Source organism: Anolis carolinensis, chromosome 4 (genome assembly GCF_035594765.1).
Source record: "Anolis carolinensis isolate JA03-04 chromosome 4, rAnoCar3.1.pri, whole genome shotgun sequence".
NCBI lineage: Eukaryota > Metazoa > Chordata > Lepidosauria > Squamata > Dactyloidae > Anolis > Anolis carolinensis.
The window spans coordinates 212292199-212318182 of NC_085844.1; the positions used below are offsets into that span (position 1 = coordinate 212292199).

At 40.5% G+C, this 25984-nt stretch overlaps 2 protein-coding genes across 4 annotated transcripts in view; both read right to left on the minus strand.

The window, feature by feature from the left end:
• The window catches only part of arl8a (ADP ribosylation factor like GTPase 8A), a 53054-nt gene extending 41920 nt beyond the window's left edge, over positions 1–11134 (minus strand). The window contains exon 1 of the mRNA XM_003220574.4: positions 10848–11134. Coding sequence (XP_003220622.3) covers positions 10848–10970 — 123 coding nt within the window. The 5' untranslated portion in view covers positions 10971–11134. The remainder of the gene's footprint in view (positions 1–10847) is intronic.
• An 8982-nt stretch (positions 11135–20116) lies between these two features.
• The window catches only part of ptpn7 (protein tyrosine phosphatase non-receptor type 7), a 28879-nt gene continuing 23011 nt past the window's right edge, over positions 20117–25984 (minus strand). For all 3 annotated transcript variants that reach the window (XM_008109910.3, XM_003220575.4, XM_008109911.3), the window contains one exon: positions 20117–22556. In XM_008109910.3, coding sequence (XP_008108117.1) covers positions 22533–22556 — 24 coding nt within the window. In that variant the 3' untranslated portion in view covers positions 20117–22532. The remainder of the gene's footprint in view (positions 22557–25984) is intronic.

The following is a 25984-nucleotide window of genomic DNA, read 5'->3' on the forward strand; positions in this document are numbered from 1 at the left end:
TAGTGATTTCATACAAATGCACAAGACTACTAGAGATCCACTTGCGTCAAACAATCTCAGGAGAAGGAGATACACATATCAGATGCAAGAACCAGAACCCTGCATCCCAGATACCCATCCCAACTTTAAACACCCCCCCCAATAAAAGATATTAAGGATAACTGACAGAAAAATGGCAAAAATGTTCAACTGTTCAACAGTTCACTCAATAAATGCAGATTAGCCCACCAAAAAGCCACAAATCATCCCAAGAAATGTGGAAATCGCAACTAGAAGTGTTTTCTGGTCATGCTAAAGCCAAAAATCAAATGTGTGGTCTGCTGTAGGTACAAATATTGGCCCCTGCTGCATCTGCTCTCCCAAAAATTAAACTACCACTGTAGAGACCTAAGTTTAAAGCCTAGCACAACCACAAACATCCCTTGGTGGCTACTGGAACAATCTTTCCCTCAGTCTATCCATATCAATGTCAAGAGAGTAAAATAATATATTATTATTATTATTATTATTATTATTATTATTATTATAAGGGGGCCGGGCTGTGACGCAAGCTAGTGAGCAGCCTGCTGCAATAAATCACTGACCATGAGGTCATGAGTTCGAGGCCAGCCCGTGGCGGGGTGAGCACCCGTCAATTAAAAAATTAAAAATAATCCCTGCTCGTTGCTGACCTAGCAACCCGAAAGATAGTTGCATCTATCAAGTAGGAAATAAGGTACCACTTATAAAGTGGGGTGGCAAATTTAACAAATTTACAACGTTGGAATGAGGAAGTGCCGTCACAGTGGATGATGAAGCAGCTGCTCCCCCCTGTGGCCAGAATCGAACATCCCCTCAGGAGAAGGTTAAATTGCCTCTGTTCTATCTCTGTCTCGGTTCTATGTGTATATGGGCATTGAATGTTTGCCCTATATGTATATAATGTGATCCGCCCTGAGTCCCTTCGGGGTGAGAAGGGCGGAATATAAATACTGTAAGTAAATACTGTAAATAAATAAATATCCCACCCCATCTCCCTGAAGGGACTTGAGGTGGATTACATGGGGACGAAGCCCAATGGAACAAAATTAAAATACAACACCACAAAATTCATGTACATTACAAGCATAACCAACATAAAAACATGTAAACCATCATTAAAAACATAAACTCAACAGCAATTGAGGAGCAGACAACTAGGTGTTCAATTTTAAAACTCTTAACAGAAGACAAGTGAAACAAATAAAAAAATAAAACACTGTATTCTTGCACACACCTAACAAAAATGGTCTAAAGTGACAGGAGTTATACAAAAAGAAGCAGCATCACTGATTTCCCAAAAGGAAACCACAGCTATTTTTTATGAAGCCACCACACTTATCTGAGAGAATTCAGATTAGGACTATTATCCTATGTGATGCAACCTCACCTATGACTTTGTTTTTTTCCCTGGCCAACCACAGGTCAAAAAACCTGTATCACATAGCCAGGGAAGAGAACAACTACTATCATAACTCTTTGTCATTCTTTCTTTTTTTCTTTTTTTTACATAGGTGTTTTTTTCATGCTTTGATTGTTTCTAAGATAAGACTGAAAAGACATGTTTCCTTCAAGCTCTTTTGCTCATTACCCATTTAGGGCTTACACAGAATCTTCCAAGAAAACAGTCTGGGCATGCAAAGAACAAATAGCATGACATCAGATGCTAAAAGAGAGTTATTTAGACAGAAGGGATGCTTTCATTTCTAATCTGGCTCAAAATCAGTTTTCCTCTTTGAAGAAACATGGCAACCTAATCACTCTCTAAAATGCCACTATATTACACACCATAGTCATATTGTATGTATATAACATTTAACACTTATCAAATCCTATATAGAAGCACACACAGCCTCCTGATCCTAACATTTGTTTTATTCAACAGCACTCAGAATAGTGACTGCTTCAGGCCTGCTATTCAGACCAGAAAAAATTATCCCCTGCCAAGTAATTGCTTCCAATTACATTACAATATAATATTATAGTCTTCTTACGAGTGACCTCCCTCCTTCCAAAACTGCTGGCATGGAATATCTGATGCAACTTCCCTCCTGTGCTCAAGCAATTATAAGGCAACTGTATATATTAAAAGGAGTTCTCTATAGGGTATTGCTTGGAAAGTCTTATAGCTATATAACTGCAGTTAATACTATGATGAAAATTTTAAAGAGGTCATGTGTGTCCAAAAGTACAGCCTTATTCTCAAGACAGTTTTAGCTATTTACAAGAATGAACGCTGCTATAAGGTACAAGTCTACCAGAGCTAGTTCCATTAATGGTTCAATTAGGTTAAAAATAATAATGACGACAATAAGTAGCACTGTTCTTTTTAAATACAATATCAAAACTGTCATTTTTTTTCAGACTTAACACTAGTACAATTAACACTAAGCAATGACACAGTGTTTTCTGACCATTCAAAAGCACTACAATGATTCTACAAGCTAGATTGATATTACCTCTCTATTACTCTTAGGTTGGGATGTGGAGAGATACTGAGATCCACCTACCTAGCACATTCATGGGCAAATGATTTGAACCACAGACTTTCCAATTCAGCAAGTTCTGTCTGCAAGAGCATAAATTTTCATGAGGCATGAAACAAACCACCAACCAATCCACACTCTGTGATGCTCAGTGCACATCAGGTGTTTAAATAGCTCTGGAGATGGGGCTCGGATCTTATTATGCTGCTGACCATTTCTTTACTCACATCAAAGAAAGTATGTCAAGTCCTATACAGGGCATAAAAGACAGGCCCTGTCCTGGAAGCTTATAAGCTGTGTGTGCCAAATATAAGTGGGAAGTAAGTCAGAAACTGACAAGTAGGGATGTGTTTGGTGGGAGGGGAACAGAAAACGGTGGAGGAGCAAGAAAGTTCTCCCTTCACAACCAGTGCTCTGGAGAAATATGTATTAATGTATAATTAAGAGGAGAATGGGATCATCTGACAAAGCAAGATGTATAAGAAATTGTATGGGAGAAACCCTGAAGAGCGGAAGAGGGGAAAAGAGACAAAACAAGGAGATGAGCTTGTGCCCTAAAGAACAGAGAGGACTCTTGTTGTCAGACACAAAAGCAGGGCCCAAAGGAGCAAGGAGGCACCTCCCTCTTTGGCCCAATAGCCTGCCCTCTTCTCTCCCACTTGAAATTCAGAGGCCTAAATTGTTAGCAGAAACTGACTAAAAGCTTCCTCACTGTACACCCAGTACTCTATAAAATGACAAATACTGAAATGAGCGCTCATTGTGCAAATATCTATATTTTGCACAACAAGCTGTCAGGCTCACCCTATCATAAGATATATCTTAAATAATGCGCTGTCATCAGGAAACTGGGAAGCAGTGGCAATATGACACCACCCTTGGATGGAGAAGAACTATTTTCAAAGTGGTCACATGGCAGGAGAGCTCTTGAACAAAGCTTATTCTAACAGGCTATATACACAGAATCCTATCAAACAAAGACCAATGTCTGAACCTAGATTGGAATGGGTTAATTTCGTCTCCACTCACTATGACTACTACTCTGCTTCCTCCCCTTAAAAGCAGCAAGGCTTGTCAGGTAACAAGGAGAAATGGTATTCCCATCGTCCTTTAAATTCCTAGGCAAAACAGTAACAAAATCAATAAAACAATAAACAATACCAAGTCAATTAAAAACTATATTAAACTCTATTAAAACACGAATTATAAAGTGTTAAAATGCATGTGTAGTTAGATTCAACTTATGGCCCTCCAGATGTTTTGGCCTCCAACTCCCAGAAGCCCTAGCTAGCTTGTCCAATGGCCAGGAAAACTGGGAGCTAATCTCCAAAACACCCAGAGGGCCACAAATTGTGCAGGCCTGCTCTAAAGATGAGCAACTATAGCCCTTTAGATATTGTGTTTCTACAGTTCCCACCAGCTCTAAAGTATTGGCTGGAAACCCATAGTTACTGAACCCTGTTCTAACTAGCGGCCTCTTTGCAAATACAGTAGAGTCTCACTTATCCAACATAAGCAGGCCAGCAGAATGCTGGATAAGCGAATATGTTGGATAGTAAGGAGAGATTAAGGAGAAGCCTAATTAAACATCAAATTAGGTTATGATTTTACAAATTAAGCACCAAAACATCATGTTATACAACAAATTTGACAGAAAAAGTAGTTCAATATGCAGTAATGCTACGTAGTAATTACTGTATTACAAATTTAGCACCAAAATATCATGATGTATTGAAAATATTGACTACAAAAATGTGTTGGATCATCCAGAACGTTGGATAAGCGAATGTTGGATAAGTGAGACTCTACTGTATTCCTGGTGGAATATTCACAATTTTTACTTTGCTATGAAACTCACTGGCCAAGTCACTACCACACTAAGCCTCCAACTATTTCACAGGGTGTAGTGAGATTAAAACTAGGTAAGGTTATTTTTACCTTTATAAGATCACTATCTTTGCCCGGCCACTGTTACTGTGGCTTATGGGAATCATTTGTTGGCCAGGTGGAATAGGAGTGAATAGCCTTGCAGCCTCCAAGCCTGGCCATTTTGTGGAGTAGCTGGAGTAGCACCCTTAATGAAAGAGCCCATTTGAAGCCTGGGTACTTCTTTAGTAGGGGAATCCTTGTTTGGCCAGGTTGAACTGCACTGAATAGTCTTGCAGTTTAAAAGCCTGACCGCTTTCTACATAGGGCATCCTTTGTAGGCCTGGTTGTATGGGACAGAGTAGTGTCGTGGCTTTGGAGGTTGGAGGCGTTCTAGCTTGCAGAATTCTTGTTTGGCCAGTTTGAATAGCAATTAATAGTTTCAGTATGGCAGGTATGAATGCTGCAATTAGCCACCTTGATTAGCATTTAATGGCCTTGCAGCTTTAAAGCCTGTTTGCTTCCGTCCTGGGAGAATCCTTTGTTGGGAAGTGTTAGCTGGCCCTGATTTGTTTCCTTTGTGGAATTCCCAATTTGCCTGGTTTTTGAGTGTTGCTGTTCATTTATTGTCCTGGTTTTAGAGATTCTTTTGTTCTGTATTATTATACCACAATAATTATTTCATATTACAGCAGAGTTTTACTTATCTAACATTCGCTTATCCAATGTTCTGGATTATCGAACGTAGTCGGTCTTTTAGTAGTCAATGTTTTTGTAGTTAATGTTTTCAATACATTGTGACATTTTGGTGTTAAATTCGTAAATACAGTAATTAGTACATAGCATCACCAAGCATTGAACTACTTTTTCTGTGAAATTTGTTGTATAACATGATGTTTTGGTGGTTAATTTGTAAAATCATAATGTAATTTGATGTTTAATAGTTTTCCTTAATCCCTTCTTATTATCCAACATATTCGCTTATGCAACGTTGTACCAGGATGTTTATGTTGGGTAAGTGAGACTCTACTGTATATTTATAATCTTATATTATCTGCTTAGAACTAGATTAAATGAGGGTTCTTCTACACAGCTGTATAAAATGCACAGTGAAGTGGATTATATGGCAGTGTGGACTGAGATAACCCAGTTCAAAGCAGATATTGTGGGTTATTCTGCCTTGATATTCTGGGTTATATGGCTGTGTGCCATATAACCCAGAATATGAAGGTAGATAATACACATTATCTGGTTTGAACTGGATTATATGGCAGTGTGGACTCAGATGACCCAGATGAAGGCAGATATTGTGGGTTATTCTGCTTTGATATTATGGGTTATATGGCTGTGTGGAAGAGTAGTGAGGGTCCCCATGACCAACTGAACATATTGCAGGCATTTAGGGGAATGGATTTTGGTTTTGGGACTTGTAGTTCACTTTCTGGAGAAAGATTTGAATCCAACTGAGGTAAGATCTGGAACAAACTTGGCACACATACAGACCCAGCATAGCCAACTGTGCATAGAGGCCTGGTTTGGGGATGACTGACCTGGGATCTGGGAGTTATAGTTTACCCTTATGCAGAGAATCCTGAACCCAGCCGAGGGCGGATGTGCAGCAAATTTGGGCCAAAGACCCAATATGGCCAGGTGGGAATACTGGCAGGGTTTGGGGGGTGATTGCCCTGGGAATCTGGGAGTTGTAGCTCACTTTTATCTAGGCAGTACTGAACCAAGCACAATAGGGTTCCCAAGATAGTAATAAATCCAAAAAAGCGCCTTCTTTGGGGTGGGGGCTTTGGAGGCTTTCCTGAGGGAGGGGTTTTGCGAGAGGGTACCTTGCCTGCAGAAAAGCAGAGTTGTCTCCCTTTCCCCTCCTCCCTTGTTCAGCCGAGTGGGGGTCCTTTGTGTCGGGGAAGGAGAAGCAGCAGAAGCGGCTCGTCCTTCCTCTCGCTCCTGAGTCGAAGGAGGCTGCCTGTTCCTCGCTTCCAGGGGAAGAACTTCAACTTTGGGAGGCTTTCCTGAGGGAGGGCTTTTGCGAGAAGGCGCCTTGGCCGCAGAAAAGCGGAGTCGTCTCCCTTTCCCCATCTCCCTTCTTCAGCTGAGTGGGGGTCCTTTTCTGTGGAAGGAAGGGTTAAAAAATGCGGGGGGGGGGGGGGGAACGGTAAGGCCCGTTCAGGATGTCACTGCTATTTCTCCCTTCTATGTTTCCTGGCGCTGTGTTAAGGGGATGGTGGGGAAGGTGGCTTGCGCGGCAGGGAATGACTCGTGCGCAAGTGGCAGTTGTGGGGGGGGGGAGGGTGGAGCATGCGAAGGCCTCACGTGGAGTAGAGGTTGGCGCAGGCGCACGTCCCTTTTTCTCGGTTTTAGGTTTTTTGGGGGAAGTTTAAGTTATTGATGTGTCGTTTTGTTGTACAAATCTTGGGGCAAGCTTTTTGGATGGCGCTGTCAAGTTTCGTGTTTCTGGGATTTATAGTTTTGTTGCTACCTTTATGGCGGCCAGTTTTTTTTCTCCTTTATATATATATAAATGAGTAGAATTGGAGGTGGTGGGAAAGACTCTAAACATGTATTTGAAGAAAGAAAGGTGAAAGAGTCCTGAGTTGAAATAAAGCTTTGGCTGAAACTTTTAAAAAGCATTTGCCAGACAGATCTGACTCTATCCAGAAAACAGTACTAAATGTGTGGTCAGTAATAGACCATCTTTTCTAGAATAGACACACAAGACAGTATACACTATTTAGCATATTACCAATGTGCATTGTCATTGTTTCAGCACTCAGAAATCAAAGCAGAACGTAAGCGCTAAGAATATAGACCAATATCTCTAAGATTCCTTTCCCTCCAGAAATTACAGGGGGGGAAAGAAGGCAGAGAAGAATGGATAATACATTTTAATCTGCTGAGCATAAATTATATTGAAAGCTAAACATCTTGTTATATTTATTTATTTCCAATATTTATATCCCGCCCTTCTCACCTGAAGGGACTCAGGGTGGCTTACAACACTGGCACAATTCAGTGCCTATACAATATGAATCAACAATACATAAAATCAGTTAAAAACTATTAAATACAGTATAAAATTAGTTTATAAATTTTAAAAATACATATGCTCAGATCCGTTCATCCGAAAACCTCATGCTTTATCCATAAGTCAGTCCGTATCATCTTTACCGTTTATTCGTTAAAAGCCTGGGCACATAGCCATGTTTTTAGGACTCTTCTAAAGCCCAAAAGAGTTGGAACTTGTCTAATATCTCTGGGGAGGGTGTTCCATATATGCTTGAATATCCAGAATAACTTGCACAAAATCACTCACATTAAGATGAACCCCCTTTTGAAATGATAGGAGAGTACTAAAACACTGGGTTTTTGTTGTTTATTAAAGAAGGCTTTCCCACCGAGTAAAGTAGAAATACTATGCCATGGTGGTCCGCAAATCGACATTTACAAAAGCCTGATGGGGAAAAGCAATCATTCATTGTAACCTTCATTGCTGCCATCCCTTCCTCCTATCCACAAAAACGCTTAGTATTCAGAGACGGTGTCACATGATTCTGGCCTGAGCCATGCTGCAATCTCGCTTCCAGGAAGAGCAGGAGATAGAAGGACTCCAGTTCTGCAAACTCACCTAGAACAATGTACTCCACTAAATCAACAGCACAGCTCTGATGGCTCAGCCGCTTTCAAGGCCTTCAGATAGAGAGCATAAGCATAGCTATCGTTATTCTCTTTGGCCAATATTCTGCATCCCATGCATTGTCTCCTTGAATACACACTTTGAAGCCACTACTGCAGAATGTGCAGGGGGGGGGGGGGATAATACCAGGCTAAGTAAGTCACGGTTTTCCATCAGGGAAATTCTCTGGCACTGAAATTCTGCTGCCTGCTCAAAATGGTTTCTTAAGACCACGCTTAGAAATGCTGTCGCAGAAAATCCTGATTTTAAATTCGCCTTTCTGTAGTTAAAAATAAATTCACACATGCACACGGCCCTGCTAATTGCCGTATTGATCAGAAAAGATGGGAGATGAAATTACCATCCACCACAGGAGACGCAGAAGAGAGTTTCTGTGCTTCACCAGGGACTCAGCCTAGATAACAGCAGTCCTGAGCCTAGATTCTCCCCTCGTCACCATCACACACACACACACACCCCTATCCACACAGGCCTACAAAGGCATTGAAAAACAGGACTGGCGGGCCTTCCTATCCAAACTCAGATGAGCACACATCTGGCAGTCCAGTTTATATTAAGAATAATGATCAAGGCCTGCAAAACTGAGGGTCAAAAGAAAAACATTGCAAAAACATCTGCTGTTTTTACAGGAATGTGGTGTCCTAAACCCAAGAACGACCTCAAGATTTGCTCCACCATGGAGCATTTGACTTAGATGTTTGAATTGAATATAATTGGGAATGAAATTTGCAAAATCAGTGTGTTTTTAAATGCATTTTTCCAAATCTGCATTACATCAAAAACAGCTACAATATTGGGGAGGGATGGGTTCACTGCAGACCTGTAAAATTATGATAAAAATTAAATATGCATGTGTGGTATATATAGATAACTATTATTTGTAACATTATAATTTACAGGGGTGGAAGAGACAGGATTCACTCCTTAAGAAATATGTGAATACACATGCAAACATATATATAGAAAGACACAGAGAGTTTTCATCATTAGAATTTATAGGGATGGAAAAGGAAGAACTGTCTCCTCAAGAAAAAATGTTTATGTGTTTGTGTAGTATGTGTGTGTGTGTATGTATGTATGTATATATATTGAGGGGTAGGGAGTTATCATTAAAATTCTACAGGGGATAAAAGAGACAGAATTCTCTCAAGAAAATGTGAGTGTACATGTGTGTGTGTATATATATATATAATTTATCATATTAATTTTACAGAGGTGGAAAAGGCAGGACTCTCTCCTTAAGAAATCTTTATATTCACACAAGTGCATATAATATGTGTGTATCAATATGGATATACATTCTTAAGGAGAGAATCCTACCTCTTCCACCCCTCTAAAATTATTATACATATATAGGCAATGGCCAGATATATACAGGTAATTGTATATTTTTGGAATGTTATTTTGGACCAGCAATATTTGAGCATGGCCTAAAGGAAATGGAGATTTTGGGACCCTAGAACAACTCCTTTAATGGATAACCTTAATGGCCTGAGGGTCAGGGAATTTTAATGGTATAATATTTTAATTTATTGATTTGTTGAATTTGGCTTATGTAGTGTGTATTTCTTCTTACTTTGCTTACATTGTGTTTTTTATGTTATGGAATTTTGGTCGTTTTTAACCATTGTATGCCGCTTTGAATCCCACCCATGGGAGGAAAGCGGGAGAATATGGAGAGAAATTGGGGGGGGGGGGGTTGCTATGAGTTGTTTGGGCTGTATGGATATGTTCTAGTAGTATTTTCTCCTAGCATTTCACCTGCATCTATGGCAGGCATCCTCAGAGGTTGTGAGGTCTGTTGGAAACTATGCAAGTGGGGTTTATATATCTGTGGAATGTTCAGGATGGGACAAAGAATGCTGGTCTGTTTGAGGTAGGTGTGAATGTTTCAACTGGCCACCTTGATTAGCATTGAATAGCTTTCAAGGTCTGGCTGTTTAATGCCTGGGGGAATCCTTTGCTGGGAGGTGTTAGCTGGTCCTGATTGATTTATGACTGTAATTCCTCTCTTTTCTGAATGTTGTTCTTTATTCACTGTCCTGATTTTAGAGTATTTTTAATAATGGTAGCCATATTTTGTTCATTTCCATGGTTTCCTCCTTACTGTTGAAATTGTCCACATGCTTGTGGATTTCAGTGGCTTCTCTGTGTAGTCTGACATAGAGTGGTCCAGCATTTCTGTGTTCTCAAATAATTATATTTAATATATCCACACACACACACATATATAATTTTCTTAACGGGAGAGTCCTGCACCTTCCATCCTGTAACTTATGTTAAAAATTACACACACACACACACACACACACACACACACATATATGTGTGTGTGTGTATCTATATGTGTGTGTGTGTGTGTACACACACATATTGATACACACACATATATGCATATATATTTTCTGAAGGAGAGTCTTCCTTCTTCCATCCCAAAATGTATACATATAGATTGATAAACAGACAGATAGACAGACACACATATAATGTCCCTTAGGGGGAAAGCCCTGCCTCTTCCACTCCGGAGGAGAAGCAACGTGACCGGAGGGGTGGAGATGGGATGTAACGTGGGAAGGCTTCGCCCGCATTGCACACGCCGCTCTCCCTCCCTCCCTCCTCCCTCAACATTTGGGAGAAAGAGCCAAACGGGAGAAAGGGGAGAGGAGGGTCTTGAGGAGGGGGGGGCTTCTGTTCCCCCGAGAGAAGAGGAGGCGGCGGAGGCGGCTCTTCTCTCTCTAGGCCCAGCCCGGCCCAGCCCTGCCCGTTCTCCTCACCGCGATCACGTTGACGAAGGTGGTCTTCCCGGAGTACTGCAGCCCCACCAGGGTCAGCTCCATCTCCTCCTTCCAGAAAAGGGCCCGGAACCAGTCCAGCAGTTTGTTGAAGAGCGCCAGCATCCTTGCAGCCCGCCCGCCTGCCTCTCCTCCCGCGCAGCCAGGCCTCTCGGGTGCCCCCACCTCCGGAACCAGCCGGCCTCCTCTCTTCTGCTGCCTCCGCCGCCGCCCTGCGCTGCCTCCGGGATCGAGTCGCTCTGCCGACGATGGGTGGGGCCAGGCGGAACCGGGGCGGGGCCTCGAGGCTCGACGAAGGCCTCGGAAGCGGAGCCCCACAGCGGCCCCTGCAGGCCCGGAGGAGACACAGCGGCCCTGCGAAGATGTCGCATCCGCCTCTTGCATACAGATACACGCTCGCAAGGATTAATGTGTTGGGAGTTTTGCAAGGTCTTTCGCCTTCTCTGGTGCCTCTCCACAGCATTGAGCCATGGCAGTTAATGGCGTCAAATCAGATCGATTCTACTACAGTGTAGATCAGGCAGGGGTTGTATAAAGATGTGAGGGGAAGTCATAGGGAGGAGAGAGCAAGCTTGTTTTCTTCTGCCCTGGAGACTTAAGACAGAACAACGGCTTCAAACTACAGGAAAGGAGATTCCACCTGGGCATGAGGAAGAACTTCCTCACTATGGACCTCATCACACTAGAGTTTGGATCCACTTTAAATCCATTTTAGGGAGGGGCCTTTAAACAGCTCATCCAGACAGGTCCTGGACCTCACCAAATTAGGGTTGTGCATTTGTATAAAATTACTTACCGTTTCTGTTTGTTCCATTCGTATGCCCCCATATTTTTTCCCATCTGCCGCTGATGGAAATGGGTGCCAATACAAATGGGCCTTTCCGTCCAAGGTCTAAAAAAGCCCCCCAAAAATGTCAGGCCTTCGGCAGCAAAGCGTCAGGCCCTGCAAGCACCAAGCGCTTGATGGCTCCAAGAGAGAAATATCCTTGCTCTGTGTTCCTGTGCAACCTTGTATCTTGCTTCAAGTTCCAGCCTTGCTTCTGTCTGTGATTCCAGTTGAATGTTCCAGTCACTTTGCCGTTTGGATTTCTATTCTAGCCAAGACCATGGCCTTGTGTTTCAGCATTGACTTTGTACCTTGGACTACCTTGGAGTCCTGCATTCCTGCATTAATCCTGCATTCTAGCCTTGTTTTCTGTGTTTCCAGTTTGTCTCATGCTTTGGAATTAATCCTTGATATCTTGTTTGAAATGGATTATGCTTGATACCTTTCTTGGGACTTACTTTAATATCCAGTTTGGACAATGTTTTTTGAGTTACTTTTATAGACTCATGCTTCAAGATTTTCAAGTATTTTGTTCTTGTGGACTCAAACCCATTTTATTGACTTTGAACTTGATTTAGAATCATAGAATCATAGAATAGTAGAGTTGGAAGAGACCACATGGGCCATCTAGTCCAACCCCCTGCTAAGAAGCAGGAAATCGCATTCAAAGCACCCCCGACAGATGGCCATCCAGCCTCTGCTTAAAAGCCTCCAAGGAAGGAGCCTCCACCACAGCCCCGGGGAGAGAGTTCCACTGTCGAACAGCTCTCACAGTGAGGAAGTTCTTCCTGATGTTCAGGTGGAATCTCCTTGCTATTTTGCTATTGCTTGTATATAATCCTCAATAAACAACTTGCTTGCTATATTCTGAGGCTTCAGTGTGGTTTTGAGGTGCCTACGCAGCCTAGGCGTGCAACAATAAACACAACAAGGACATGGGTGGGGGGAATAACAGAAAAACAGGAAGAAATGGTTTTACTCCTTCAATCCACCCACCCCTCATAAAATAGACTGTCCCCTCTCTAGTGACCTCTAGTGGTCTCCGCCCATATAATGGAATACTGCGGTCTATCATTCTATTCAGTTAACTCTTTAGAGGGGAGTTTAAAAACACACCAATAATTAAAATACAGTTACCATATTTGAATCCTAATATTCCCAAATGCCTGCCAATTTAGGAACTGCCCATTAATTCTTTCATTCTGGTGAAATCAGGCACCTAGAGCACAGGTGTGAACTTCCTTCACTGGAAAATAACTTTTCTCATTCCGCCTTCCCCTTCGGCTTCCTGTCCATATGTGTAACCTATGCATACTCCACTGTTTGTGGAATGGCAACATGGAAGATATCTCCAGTTTTGATAACCAGTCATTTTTTAATTTTTGCAAACAAATTTCCATGCATTATTTTGTGACAGCTTGTTATGAATTTTCAATGTGTTTTGTTTGTTTTTACAAAGCTGTCTCAAGTAGCTAGCTTCTGATTTGCACAGTCTTTCGATCAGCAAACACATGCTTAAAATTTGCTTTGTGGTTTTACTTTTCTTGTCATTTGTCAAAATGAAGCCCATTGCCTAAGTACTGGCTGTTAGAAAGAATAGCTCATTTTCGATACTGATGTCGTTAAAGGCATTGACATGAAATACTCTTTGATCTTGAAAATGTATGGCAAGGAGTTACTTCCCCATTTGTCAAACAGTGGCTTTCTTTGCCTGTTTTCCCATAAGTTTTCACTTGTGGTTGTCATAGATGCATTTCTTCCCCACAAAGACAAATTCTGAATTCATTTTTCTGTACAGGGAGTCACCAAGTTATAAACATCTGACTTACAAGGATTCATAGTTAATAACAGGGTTAGACAACAGGAAGTGAGAGAAATCTACTCCTTGGAAGGGAAATTCACTCGTGAAAGAGTTGTGGAGAAAAAATGTCTCCACTAAAGCTATATCACCACAACAAGCCAAAATTTTCAAAATCCAATTCTCACAGGGACAGAAACTGTGGTGAAATCTGAACAGGAGCACAGTCAGGCAAACAAAACGCCTCAGGGGTGTTAACCCTTCCCTGTTCTATCCAAAGCTAGCTAGCTCTCTCTATATATAGCCACCCACACTATCCACCTCAGATGAAGGCAATGGCAAACTGATCTGAACAAATCTTCCCAAAAAACCCTGTGAAAGGGCGGTGTAAGTCATAAACAACTTGAAAAGGCACAACAACAATACATTTAGGACAGTTCCCCCAAATTTATTGCTGCGAAGAAATGGCTGGTACCATTAAGGTTTCAGGATTTGGTTCTGAGTGGAGAGAGTCCTACTGTTCAGCTAGGTACACTGCTATTACCCATGGAATTAGTTTGAAATTGGAACCCAAACAAAACTGACATATATACAATACAACTAACATTAAACAGCAATCCTCACAATGCTTGTAAAGTATGTATGGTGTGACCCTGATTTGGGAGCAAAGGGGCAGGGAAATATTATTAAAGCAAGGTTATCGTAACTGTCTATCAAATAGGAATTTAAAAAACAAACAGTAGATGAGGTCAACTCAAATCAGTTTGAATTCTGCTATTTGATTTGGCATCAGGGAGATTGTACTTCATATCAGTTTTAATTCTCTCACTTGGAAATGTAACTGCCTCCTTTTCTTACAATAATGTGGGGGGAAATAGCTTTACCTTTTGCTTCTAAGAAAACTCTTAATGGCTGTACAATTTGTTATCCTTTTCTTTGCAATGATAAAGAAGACACTTCAAAATCAAGGAAAAGAAAAAATATAGTGCAAGTTAACTACTATTTTTTTTTTGGTCCAGGCTTATTCAACCTACTGGTACTTCACTTTTAACTAAAAACAAAGGGCTCCTTCACTGTACACATTTATGGCATTATGGTTTCCACTAGGTTGCTGTGAGTTTTCTGGGCTGTATGGCCATGTTCCAGAAGCATTCTCTTATGACATTTCGCCCACATCTATGACCGGCATCCTCAGGGGTTGTGAGGTATGCTGGAAACTAAGCAAGGGAGGTTTATATATCTTGGGAAAGTCCAAGTTGGGAGAAAGAACTCTTGTCTGTTGTAGGCAAGTGTGAATGTTGCAGCTGAGCATCTTGATTAGCATTTAATGGTCTTGCAAATTCAGAGACTAGCTGCTTCCTGCCTGAGGGAATCCTTTGTTGGAAGGTGTTAGCTGGTTCTGATTGTTTCATGCCTGGAATTCCTCTGTTTTCGGAGTGTTTTTTCTTTATTTACTGTCCTGATTTTACAGTTTTAATATTGATAGCCAGATTTTGTTCATTTTCATGGTTTCCTCCTTTCTGTTGAAATTGTCCACATGCTTGTGGCTTCTCTGTGTAGTCTGACATGATGGTTGTCAGAGTGGTCCTGCATTTCTGTGTTTCACTGCCAAAGAGCTCTTACCATCAAGACATTCTTCCTAATGCTTAAATGGAATCACTTTTCCTGTAATTTGAATCCATTCCTCCTTGTCCTAGTCTCTAAAGCAGCAGAAAACAAGCTTGCTTCAATTTCAATATGACATCCTTTCAAATATTTAAACATAACTACTATCATGACGGGTCCCTGGTGGTGGCACAGTGTGTTAAAGTGCTGAGCTGCTGAGCTTGCAGACAGAAAGGTCCCAGGTTCAAATCCCGGGAGCGGAATGAGCGCCCGCTATTAGCCCCAGCTCCTGCCAACCTAGCAGTTCGAAAATGTGGGTAGATAAATAGGTACTGCTCCAGTGGGAAGGTAACGGTGCTCCATGCAGTCATGCTGGCCACATGACCTTGGAGGTGTCTACGGACAACACCGACTCTTCGGCTTAGAAATGGAGATGAGCACCAACCCCCAGAGTTGGTCACGACTGGACTCAACGTCAGGGGGAAACCTTTACCCTTTACCTTACTATCATGACACCTTTTAACCTTTTCCTGGCTAAATATGCCAAGCTCTATAGGGCATTCCCCACAGGCATGTTTTCCACACCTTTTACCATTTTTGTCCCTCTCCTCTAGAGACATTACAGCTTGTCAATATCCTTCTTGAATTGTGGTGCTCAAACAGGATGTAGCATTCCAGGTGAGGTCTGACCAAAGTAGACTAGGGTGGCACTATTGCTTCCACTAATCTAAACACTGTGAGTGCAGCATATAATCACATTGGTTTTTTTATCTGCCGAATCCAATGTTGACTTAGGTAGCTTGTGGTCCACTAAGGCTGTTAGATCCCTTTCACATGTACTGTTCTCAACCCATGTGTCACCTTTCATATACCTACGTCTTTTATTGTTTTCTGCCTAAGTATAGTACCTTGCAGTTTTCCCTTTCTGCTGCACTTCATCAACCATACTCTGGGATGATCTGCATTATCCACAGCTATGGATGAGCCAGAGATCATGGATTCTAGTAGCTTAATAGGTGGGGAGGTGGGAATGTTATTGTTGCTAATCCTGTAGCAGGTAGGGTATTCAGTGGAACACTGAGCTACCCACGTATTATAGCTATGCTGGAAAAAAACACAACTGTCTGGATCAGGGGTCCCCAAACTAAGGCCCGGGGGCCGGATGCGGCCCTCCAAGGTCATTTACCTGGCCCCCGCCCTCAGTTTTATAATATAATATATTGTATATACATATAATCTTGATAATAATATTATAATGTAATACAATATAACACTAATAATAACACCATATAATAATATTAATTATATATTCTATACTACATATAATATTACTAATAATATTACAGTATAGTGGTATAGTTCAATATAGTAATATATAATGCTAATATTGTGCTATGCTAATAATATAATATATTGTATGTACATATAATTTGTAAGCCACTCTGAGTCCCCTTTGGGGTGAGAAGGGTGTGATACAAATGTAGTAAATAAATGCAGTAAATAAATAATAAACAAATTTTAGACTTAGACTCACCCAAAGTCTGAAATGACTTGAAGGCACACAACAACAACAACAACAACAACAACAACAACAACCCTAATTAACTTGACTATCTCATTGGCCAGAAGCAGGACCACACTTCCAATTGAAATCCTGATAAATGTATGTTGATTAAAATTGTTTTTATTTTTAAATATTGTATTGTTCTTTCGTTGTTGTTGTTGTTGTTTTTGCACTACAAATAAGACATATGCAGTGTGCATCGGAATTTGTTTGTATTTTTTTCAGTTGATAATCCAGCCCCTCAACAGTCTGAAGGATTGTGGACCGGCCCTCGGCTTAAAAAGTTTGAGGACCCCTGGTCTGGATTATACTGGACCTACAAATGCAACATTCCTTGGAACCAAGAAAGCTAAGTGACAGTCTCCTATGTGTGTCCAGTTGATACATAAGATCCTAACTTTATTGGTTGTCCTGCAACTAATGCAACACAATTGTATCCCTGGAACTGGTCATTTCAAATCATTTCTAGAGGCAAAAATTGTTGATTTTTAAAATCTTCTTTAAAACATTGTCATTTACATAGGCCTTCCCTTGCCAGCAGTTATTACTTCCTTCAGTCCTGGCTTAGGGGACTCACTGATAGAGAAGCAAGAATGTTTTTACTGTCTCTTAAACAAGAACAGAGCAGTAGGAGAATGCCTAAATTTAAGCAGATACCATCAAATTATAATCCCTATTACTTAATAGCAAATTCATAGCTTGCGTGACTATTAATTTGTCATTGGTTCTTCCTGTGTTTTCATGCCCACTGCCAGAATGCTTGAAAAGGAGAATTGTTATGGCCAAGATTTTATATACTGTGTGTGTCAACCTATCCCAGCATAGCGATGCTGATTTTCGCAGTTGCACAACAGACTGCTCAGGGCACCAAGGCCTTGAGCTCAGCCATTGCACAACAGTTAATTAGTTCCCCACCCACCAGGTCAACACGGAGAGAGAGGAGGCTTGAAAGACCATATTTAGCAACCTCAGGGGGAAAACCTCAATAATTTGTGCCATTGTTTTTATGCTATTATAATCCCCTAAGAAGATTCTAGATTGCTTCTGTAAATAAGCAATGAATATGCACTGGGAAGCTAAACAGACATACAATGACTTTCATTTGCATTTCTGCACTGTATTTTGACATGTAGATCTGATAAGAAATACATCACTTTCACAAAAAGCATAAATCAGATATTTCTCCTTCAGTAACTTGAGGATTAAACTACACATTTATGAAAACTGACTGTGATATTAAATGTGCACAGCCTAAATATCTCAAAGGCACCAGATCCAGTCAGATCTTGGATTCTAAGAAGATTCAATCCTGGTCAGTACTTGGGTGGGAAATCACTAACGAATACCAGGAGCTGTAGGGTATATTTCGAAGTATTGCTTGCCTAAGAAAACCTTATGAAATCCATGGTTACTATAAGTCTAGCAGCGTTGTTGTGTGTTTTCCGGGCTGTATGGCCATGTTCCAGAAGTATTCCAGAATACTTCTGGAAAATGGCCATATAGCTCGGAAAACACACAACATCCCTGTGATTCCAGCCATGAAAGCCTTCGACAACACAATCTAGCAGCAATTTAAAGGCCCATATACTCAGAGAAAGAGAGAAAGGATCTTAATGTGAAATAGAGAAATCATGCCTGATTACAAGCAGTCCAGGAGATTACAGAAGAAATATGAACACAGGAGGGCAATGTACATATTAAGTCTATTAGTCTATGTAATCTAGTGCTACTTAATTGTGGTTGTCACTCTAACTCCCTGAACTCAGACAGAACTCATTCCTTTTCATCTAAAATCTTTTTAAGTAATGCTGGGGAGCAAACTTAAGATTTTTTACAGGTCAGGTGTGTGGTTGATCACTGAGTTATAGCCTTTGGAAACTGCAGGAGCTTAGTGCAAAGGCATTTAGTTCTTCTTGCTAGCTGCCAGAAATGCCATGAAACTATGCAAAATCACGATGTTCAGTCAGGAAGCCACAGCAAGGAACATATCTGGTGAGCCTAAGAATTCATCTACACCAGGTAGAATAGCCCGATGTATATCTGGCCCAGAATAGCCCTAGATCCAGCGCATGTATGTACAGTAGAGTCTCACTTATCCAACACTCATTTATCCAACGTTCTGGATTATCCAATGCATTTTTGTAGTCAATGTTTTCAAAACATCGTGATATTTTGGTGCTAAATTCGTAAATACAGTAATTGCAACATAGCATTACTCTGTATTGAACTACTTTTTCTGTCAAATTTGTTGTATAACATGATATTTTGGTGCTTAATTTGTAAAATCATAACCTAATTTGGTGTTTAATAGGCTTTTCCTTAATCCCTCCTTATTATCCAACATATTCACTTATCCAACGTTCTGCCGGCCCATTTATGTTGGATAAGTGAGACTCTACTGTATGTGGAATCTGGGCCCATTGTCCAGACAAACCAGGAGTGCATCTGCCACACAGAGCTGTCCTCTGTGTTGCTGCCACATCTAGCTGGTCATGATCACTGAAGGGAAGGGTTGATGCCAACAATGTCTATCTGAACAGGGAATTGGGTAGAATTGGACTTGATCCAACTGTCCAGACTGCCCTGAAACTGCCCTGAAAAGTGTCAAGAAAGCTCGTGTATTCCCCAACATAGCCTAAAATGAGGGCAAAGCAGGAGTATAGAAAAAACATGTAAATAACCTCTACATTGCATTTGAAAGAGTTATTCTTGTTTTCAGCAAAGCCAATTGTAAATAGTACAACTTATTTTTAGCTTTTAAAAATGCACGTAAATAGAAGATCTTCTATTTTCAGAATCTTATGCAGTAAATTGATATTGTAAAATCCATTGGGGCTTACTGAAAGAGCAAAGAGGCATGTTCTGATCTGCAAATGGCACTTATCTATAATCCCCCAAGAAACTTCCATACTTGTTCTTTAGGATCATTACCAGAAGGGTCTGATACGTTTCATGTGGGGAGTGTGGGTTATTTGTAAACTCTATACACACAAGTCCCACCTACAATATGTATATCTGTCAACCAGATGTGAAAAAGTTTGGGTTATTTGATACCAATCTCCAGCACGAAGAAGCCTTGGAAGGAGAGCAGGGATTTTCAGATCTTCACTAGTATTATAGATTTAAACTTTAGGGACAACTAGTTGTATTATGTCTTCTGAGTTTCTCTTTCAATCACAAATACCTGAAAATAATCAGCTTTCTCAATTAGCTTTCTTTTTGCCAGGAAAAATGAGTAGTGGAAAAGCAGGATGAGACTGTTTTCTCTTCTCCCTTGCATTGACTGCACCAGCAGGAACATTTGCTAACATATATGAGAGCAGCTAATGAGGAATGACAGGATTCAGTGATACATAGTAATTTCTGTAATACTGGCTATTTTTACTTCTGAAATGCTCTGTGAAGCATCAGCGAAGCTCCGCTGTAACTGTTTCTTAAAATCATTAAAACAAGATAGAAACAAGTTAAATCTCTTTATTTTCGAGGGCAAAGGTTAAATGCAGTGGGAATTGGAGTGTGGCCGCAATTATATTTCTGTAGTCGGAGAGCAAAGCTCAGGAAAGTTACCAGAGCTCTAAATTTCAAACTGCTTAATTCTCTGCAGTTTTGTGCTGCTAATGCAGCACTTTTGTAACACTTTAGTGTTCTGTAACACTAATTGAAATATATTATCAATACCATACTTTGATACTTACTTACAGACCATACAGATGTTTTGTTTTATATATGCCATGAAGTTATATTTATGATGAATAATTGTTTAACAAGACTGGTGAAGTAACTTAAAGAGATACACAGTAGGACCCTCATATCCATGAGGCATATATTCTCGCTCAGACCACAGATAACTGAAGTTGTGACTACAACCAAATACCTGATTTCCAATCCTAGCATACTATAGAGTTGTATTGGAAGAATCTAGGAATTTGCTAGGTCCCCCAAAACAACTCCCTAGTCTAGTAACTTCTGAAGGAAACATACCATAAAATCCCCTAGGGGACCTAGCAAATTCCTAGAGAAACCTTTCATTCGGAAGTGGGTAAGTGGAACTGATAATATAGATTCTGCAGTTGCAGGGCTCTTACTGGGAATTCACTGGAGAACAGGGATTCATTGATTTCCCTTCCCTCTCATAGGGCCCATCTACATGGGTCTCATATGTTAACGCTGATCTGGAGTGGGATACTCTGGACCAGCACTGCCAGTGTCTGCACAGCCAGCTGCTGAGCCAGCCTGGCAGCTAGCAGATGGCTGCACTGCATGGCACTGAGCTGCCCTGGCAACTGGATGGAGTCTACATGTTCCAGCACTGCTAAAATCAGTTCAGTGCCTCTGGACTTCCACCTTTACTTTCCCTGTTATCCTTGACTACTGTATACAAAACTGGTGGTAGTCATCGCTCATTGCATCCCCTGTCATTGGTCAGAGAGATACAAGACAAAGGAGTGGGGAAAGGAAAAATCACTTCATTCTTTGCCCTTCACGAATTACTCTGTCACTGGCTAGCATCAGTGGATATGACAAGCAATGACCACCACCAGTTTCATGCCCCATGGTCACCACTAAGCTGAGGATGATGGGGGAAGGTGAATGTCACCCCCTATCCCCTGGTTGCCTGAGACTAGGGAAAGCAGAATAGCCATGTGAATAGACATGGGGAGTGGCTCAACTGTTCATGCCACCACAAAATACAGGTAAGCTTGGGAGCTTCAGGAAGCTCTGAAGCATCCCAAATGCAGGACAATGCATTAGGATGAACAGATCCCATATGTAATTTGGACTTCACCCCACCCTGCCTAATTTTGCTTGGGTGAATGAGCCCTTAGAAACACTTTAGGGACCTTATCCCACATTAAATTTCCCATGTTTTCTAACTCTTCTCCCACTGGTGTAATGGAGTCCCTCAAAGGTCTTCCCAGCATGCAAAGATAATCTCTGGAGTCCGTTTTCAAAGTTCAGGTGTTCCCCCAACTCCTGATAGAAGGCAACATGCAAAAGCAGAGGAAAGTGGGGAAACGTGAGATGGCTGGCATACTGGAACATATCCCCTGTGGATATGAGTGTATTGGTTTAACTTTCTCCTTTCCTTTCTGTTGTGGCAAGACTCATCCTTCACTGAATCCACTTTTAAACTGGAAGCATTACATTAGATCACTTGTATCAATTTTCAATGTTTGCCTTGTGATGTTTCAACACATAATTTGTACTGTTCCAGTTGAAGAATAACATTAAGATGCCAACAACATTAAGATGCTAAACAAGACTACTGTGTGTTGATGTTCACACATGAATAGGATAATCTACATGATAACTGTACGTCTGGGACTAGGCAGATGTAGAAACTTGATTCATCTTATGTCTTTTCTTATAACATTGTCTCAATAAACCCTGAAGTATGGCTCAGTCAAAAAGAGTTGTATGAGACTAACCTTATACCTATGCGGCTAGCTTTCCATTATGATGAAACCTGACCTCTTTTATTTGTACAATTATAGCAAGCTTGATCTACTAGGATCATTTTAATAGATTTGGGTTAGTGAATTCAGTTATCAGCCATATGTCTGGAACAAACTATTTTTAATTAATCTGAAAGGAAGATTTGGTTTTACACAGATTAAGAAAGCAAACATACCAAGACTTAAATTGCTTTCGGGGGAGGGGGGTGTTGCAATCTAAGCACATTTACCCAGTAACTCAATAATTCTTCATGTGTACACATCACTTGGTTGAAATATAAATAGTTATTTCAGAAAAAATGTTCCATCAAGCCAATTGTTGAGTAGCAGGCAAACAAAAATATACCATCAAGAGTCTGTGATCTCAGGAAGCTGTGAAGCATACATTGCTAATGTATGATGGAGGAACTGGTATTGTTCACTGGTTTGTATCATTCCACCTCTGTAATACAAAGAAAACTTATTTAGCCATATACCCATTAAAAGTAGCAATAATTTTTGCACAACATCATACCAAATTATACTGTTTCCTCAATGTTGAAATGGCAAATTGAGAGCCACTCAAGATTTGCAAACAACTCATGTGCATGTGACACCTTCCAGTAATAATTATAACAACTCAGCAATTATGATGATACACTTTTCCCAACTTCCAGGAGTACAGAAAAGGACATAGTTAAAATAACAAATTACACATATTTAAAGTCATAATACATTGATACAGTAGAGTCTCGCTTATCCAACGTAAACGGGCTAGCAGAACGTTGGATAAGCGAATATGTTGGATAATAAGGAGAGATTAAGGAAAAGCCTATTAAACATTAAATTAGGTTATGATTTTACAAATTAAGCACCAAAACATCATGTTATACAACAAATTTGACAGAAAAAGTAGTTCAATACACAGTAATGCTATGTAGTAATTACTGTATTTACAAATTTAGCACCAAAATATCATGATTTATTGAAAACATCAACTACAAAAATGGGTTGGATAATCCAGAACGTTGGATAAGCGAGTGTTGGATAAGTGAGACTCTACTGTATCTACAAAAAGAAGATAAAACAAACACTTTCTAACATACGAAAGCTTGTGCAAATAGTGTGTGCGCGTACAATATACAGTATATATATAGTGGCTAAAAAACAAGAGTGTGTGTGACAACAGATTATCTAATAGAATTGAGTTACATAATATGGGTGCCACCACCAAGAAAGTCATGCTGTATGTTGTTGCCTTTTGAGGCACACTACATATACAAGCAAAGCCTTCCCAGTTTATCTGAAAGTGAAGATGTGTCAATAATGGAGGATGCAACTCTTACAAGTCTTCTGAGTTGTTTAGGGCTTTGTATACTAATGTACTGTGAACTGACCCTGATTCTTCACTACTTTCAGAAAAGGCATGCTATGCTTACTCCTTTTTGCTCCTATTAACATGAGCATTCCTCATCTGTACATGTAGCCTCTGTGCCCTACACAGAATGTACTCCAGTAGTTCATTTGGAAACATGGGCTACGGTGGCCAAATAATGAGAAAGATTATCTGCAGTTTTGAGATTTAATGTGCTGACAACACCCAACTCTACCTCTCCTTTCCCACCTAACTCCAAGGAAGCTATAGTAAACTACTGTCTGTTGAAGTGAACAAATGGAAACTTAATCCAGACAAGACAGAAATGCTCCCGTTCAATAGTAAGGCAGATTGAGGAATAGGAATTCAACCTGTACTGGATTGAATTGCACTCGTCCTGAAATCTCAGGGTAACAACCGAGTTGTATTTCCAGACAGAAATTTAAGGTGAGATCCACGTATTGGTGGTGGCCAGCAATGCATTTGCATAACTAAAAGTAGTGTGCCAGGTGTGCTTATTCTTGGAGATGTCAGATCTGACTACAATAACACATACCTTGACTACATCCCAAGTGGATTAATGCAATATACTCTATTTGAGGGTGTACAATGGGCTTAAAAGGCCGCAACCAGGGATGGTTACAGAGAACAAATAACTCCACTACAGGTAGTCCCTGAGTTACAAACATCTGACTTACAAATGACTCATAATTACAAACAGGGGTGAGACAACAGTGAGATAAATCTACCCCTAGGAAAGGTAACAAATGCAACTTAAGAACAAACCTACATAACCCCTCTTGTTCATAACCTGGGGGGACTGCCTGTATTGAAATAACTTTACTAGCTCTCAGTTCATTTCTATGCAGAAATCAAAATGCTGGTTCTAACTGTGAAACCCTGGATGTCTTGGGTCTAGACCAGGCATGGGCAAACCTTTGCCCTCCAGGTGTTTTGGACTTCAACTCCCACAATTCCTAACAGCCTACCAGCAAACAAAGTTTGCTCATGCCTAATCTAGACACTGCAAAAAACTATCTCCTTATATGAGCCTGCCGGGCTTTCAAGATTTTGTAGAAGTGCTTTCTCTCAATCTCACCACCATCAGAGGTGAGAATACAGGAGAGAACCTTCTCGGTGGCTGTTCGCAGGCTGTAGAGCTCTACATAAGGTACAAAGATTCAGTTGGTTCCTCTCTGCTTCCTTTCTGCTGGTAGTCAAATAAGTATTTCTTTAGGCAGGCCTTTGGTTCTTAAATAATGCGACAGAAGTGTGTTTGCCCTGTGCTTTGGGTTTTAAAATTACATTTTAAATGAGAATTTCATTGTTTCAACTACAGGTTGGGTATTTCCTATCCAAAATGCTTAGAACAAATGGGGTTTTGGATTTTGGATTTTTTAATTTGCATATCTGTACGTAATAAGATATCTTGAAGATGGGACCCACATGTAAACAGAAAATTCATTTAGGTTTATATACACTTTATACACACTTTGTACAATATTTTAAATAATTTTGCTTACATTGAACCATCACAAAGCAAAGGTCTCACTATCTTAATTGCTCCTATGGACAATTCTGAATTTTGAAGTATTTTGGATTTCCAAATTCTGGATAAGGGATGCTCAATCTGTAAGTGCTTTTAATAGAATGGTTCAATTTTTTTTTAAAAAAATATTTGCAATATAAAATTTTAGTTGAACTTTGTTTTAAATTGTTGTAAGTTGCCCTGGATCCCACACCAGAAGAAAGACAGGATATCCATAAAATAAATAAATAAAATATCTTCTATAAAGCAAGATATATTGCTATCACAGCATGAACAGCATTATGCTATAGAACATGCCAAATAATACCATGCACCAGCAAACTGTATAAGAAAATCAATAGCACTGAGCAAGGGTTTCAGGGAAGCTGGTTAACGCATTCTTGTTTTGAAGGAATTTTAGTAGGACATTTTCTGTAGCTTTTGAAAGTTGTTGATGATGGGTTCTAATGTTTTTATGCTGTAACTTTTGACATGTTATCATATTAATTATTTTAATTAGATTGCATTACTAATAGCTCTAAGAGCTTGCTGATAGACTAGTTTGAACAGGATAAAAGTGTTGTGACTGTGCCTTCGGGGATTATGGTTCATGGTGATGGGGTTCGAAGAGGAAGAAAAAACCCTTGTGTTGAGGGTTCACTGGAGGAGTTGCGCAGGAAGCGACTTAGAGAGCTATATGGGGGATCTTCTGAGGAAGATTCAGGTGGGGAGTTTGGGGAAATGGATGCTGAAGAACAGGTGGTGGCTGGGGAAGTGGGCACTGAATGGGCACAGCCACCGGAGATGTCTGGGGATTTGGGGCCTATGGATACTACTGAACTTGGGGTTTCTGCAGGAGCTGATCCCACTTGGGATGCTTGGAGAAGGGAGGAAGGTTCTTTAAGTGTTCATGGGGCTAAGTGTGGGCAGGATGATTGGGACTCCGACGAATTGCTAGGTACTCCGGATCCACGAGTTCTAGCTGTGT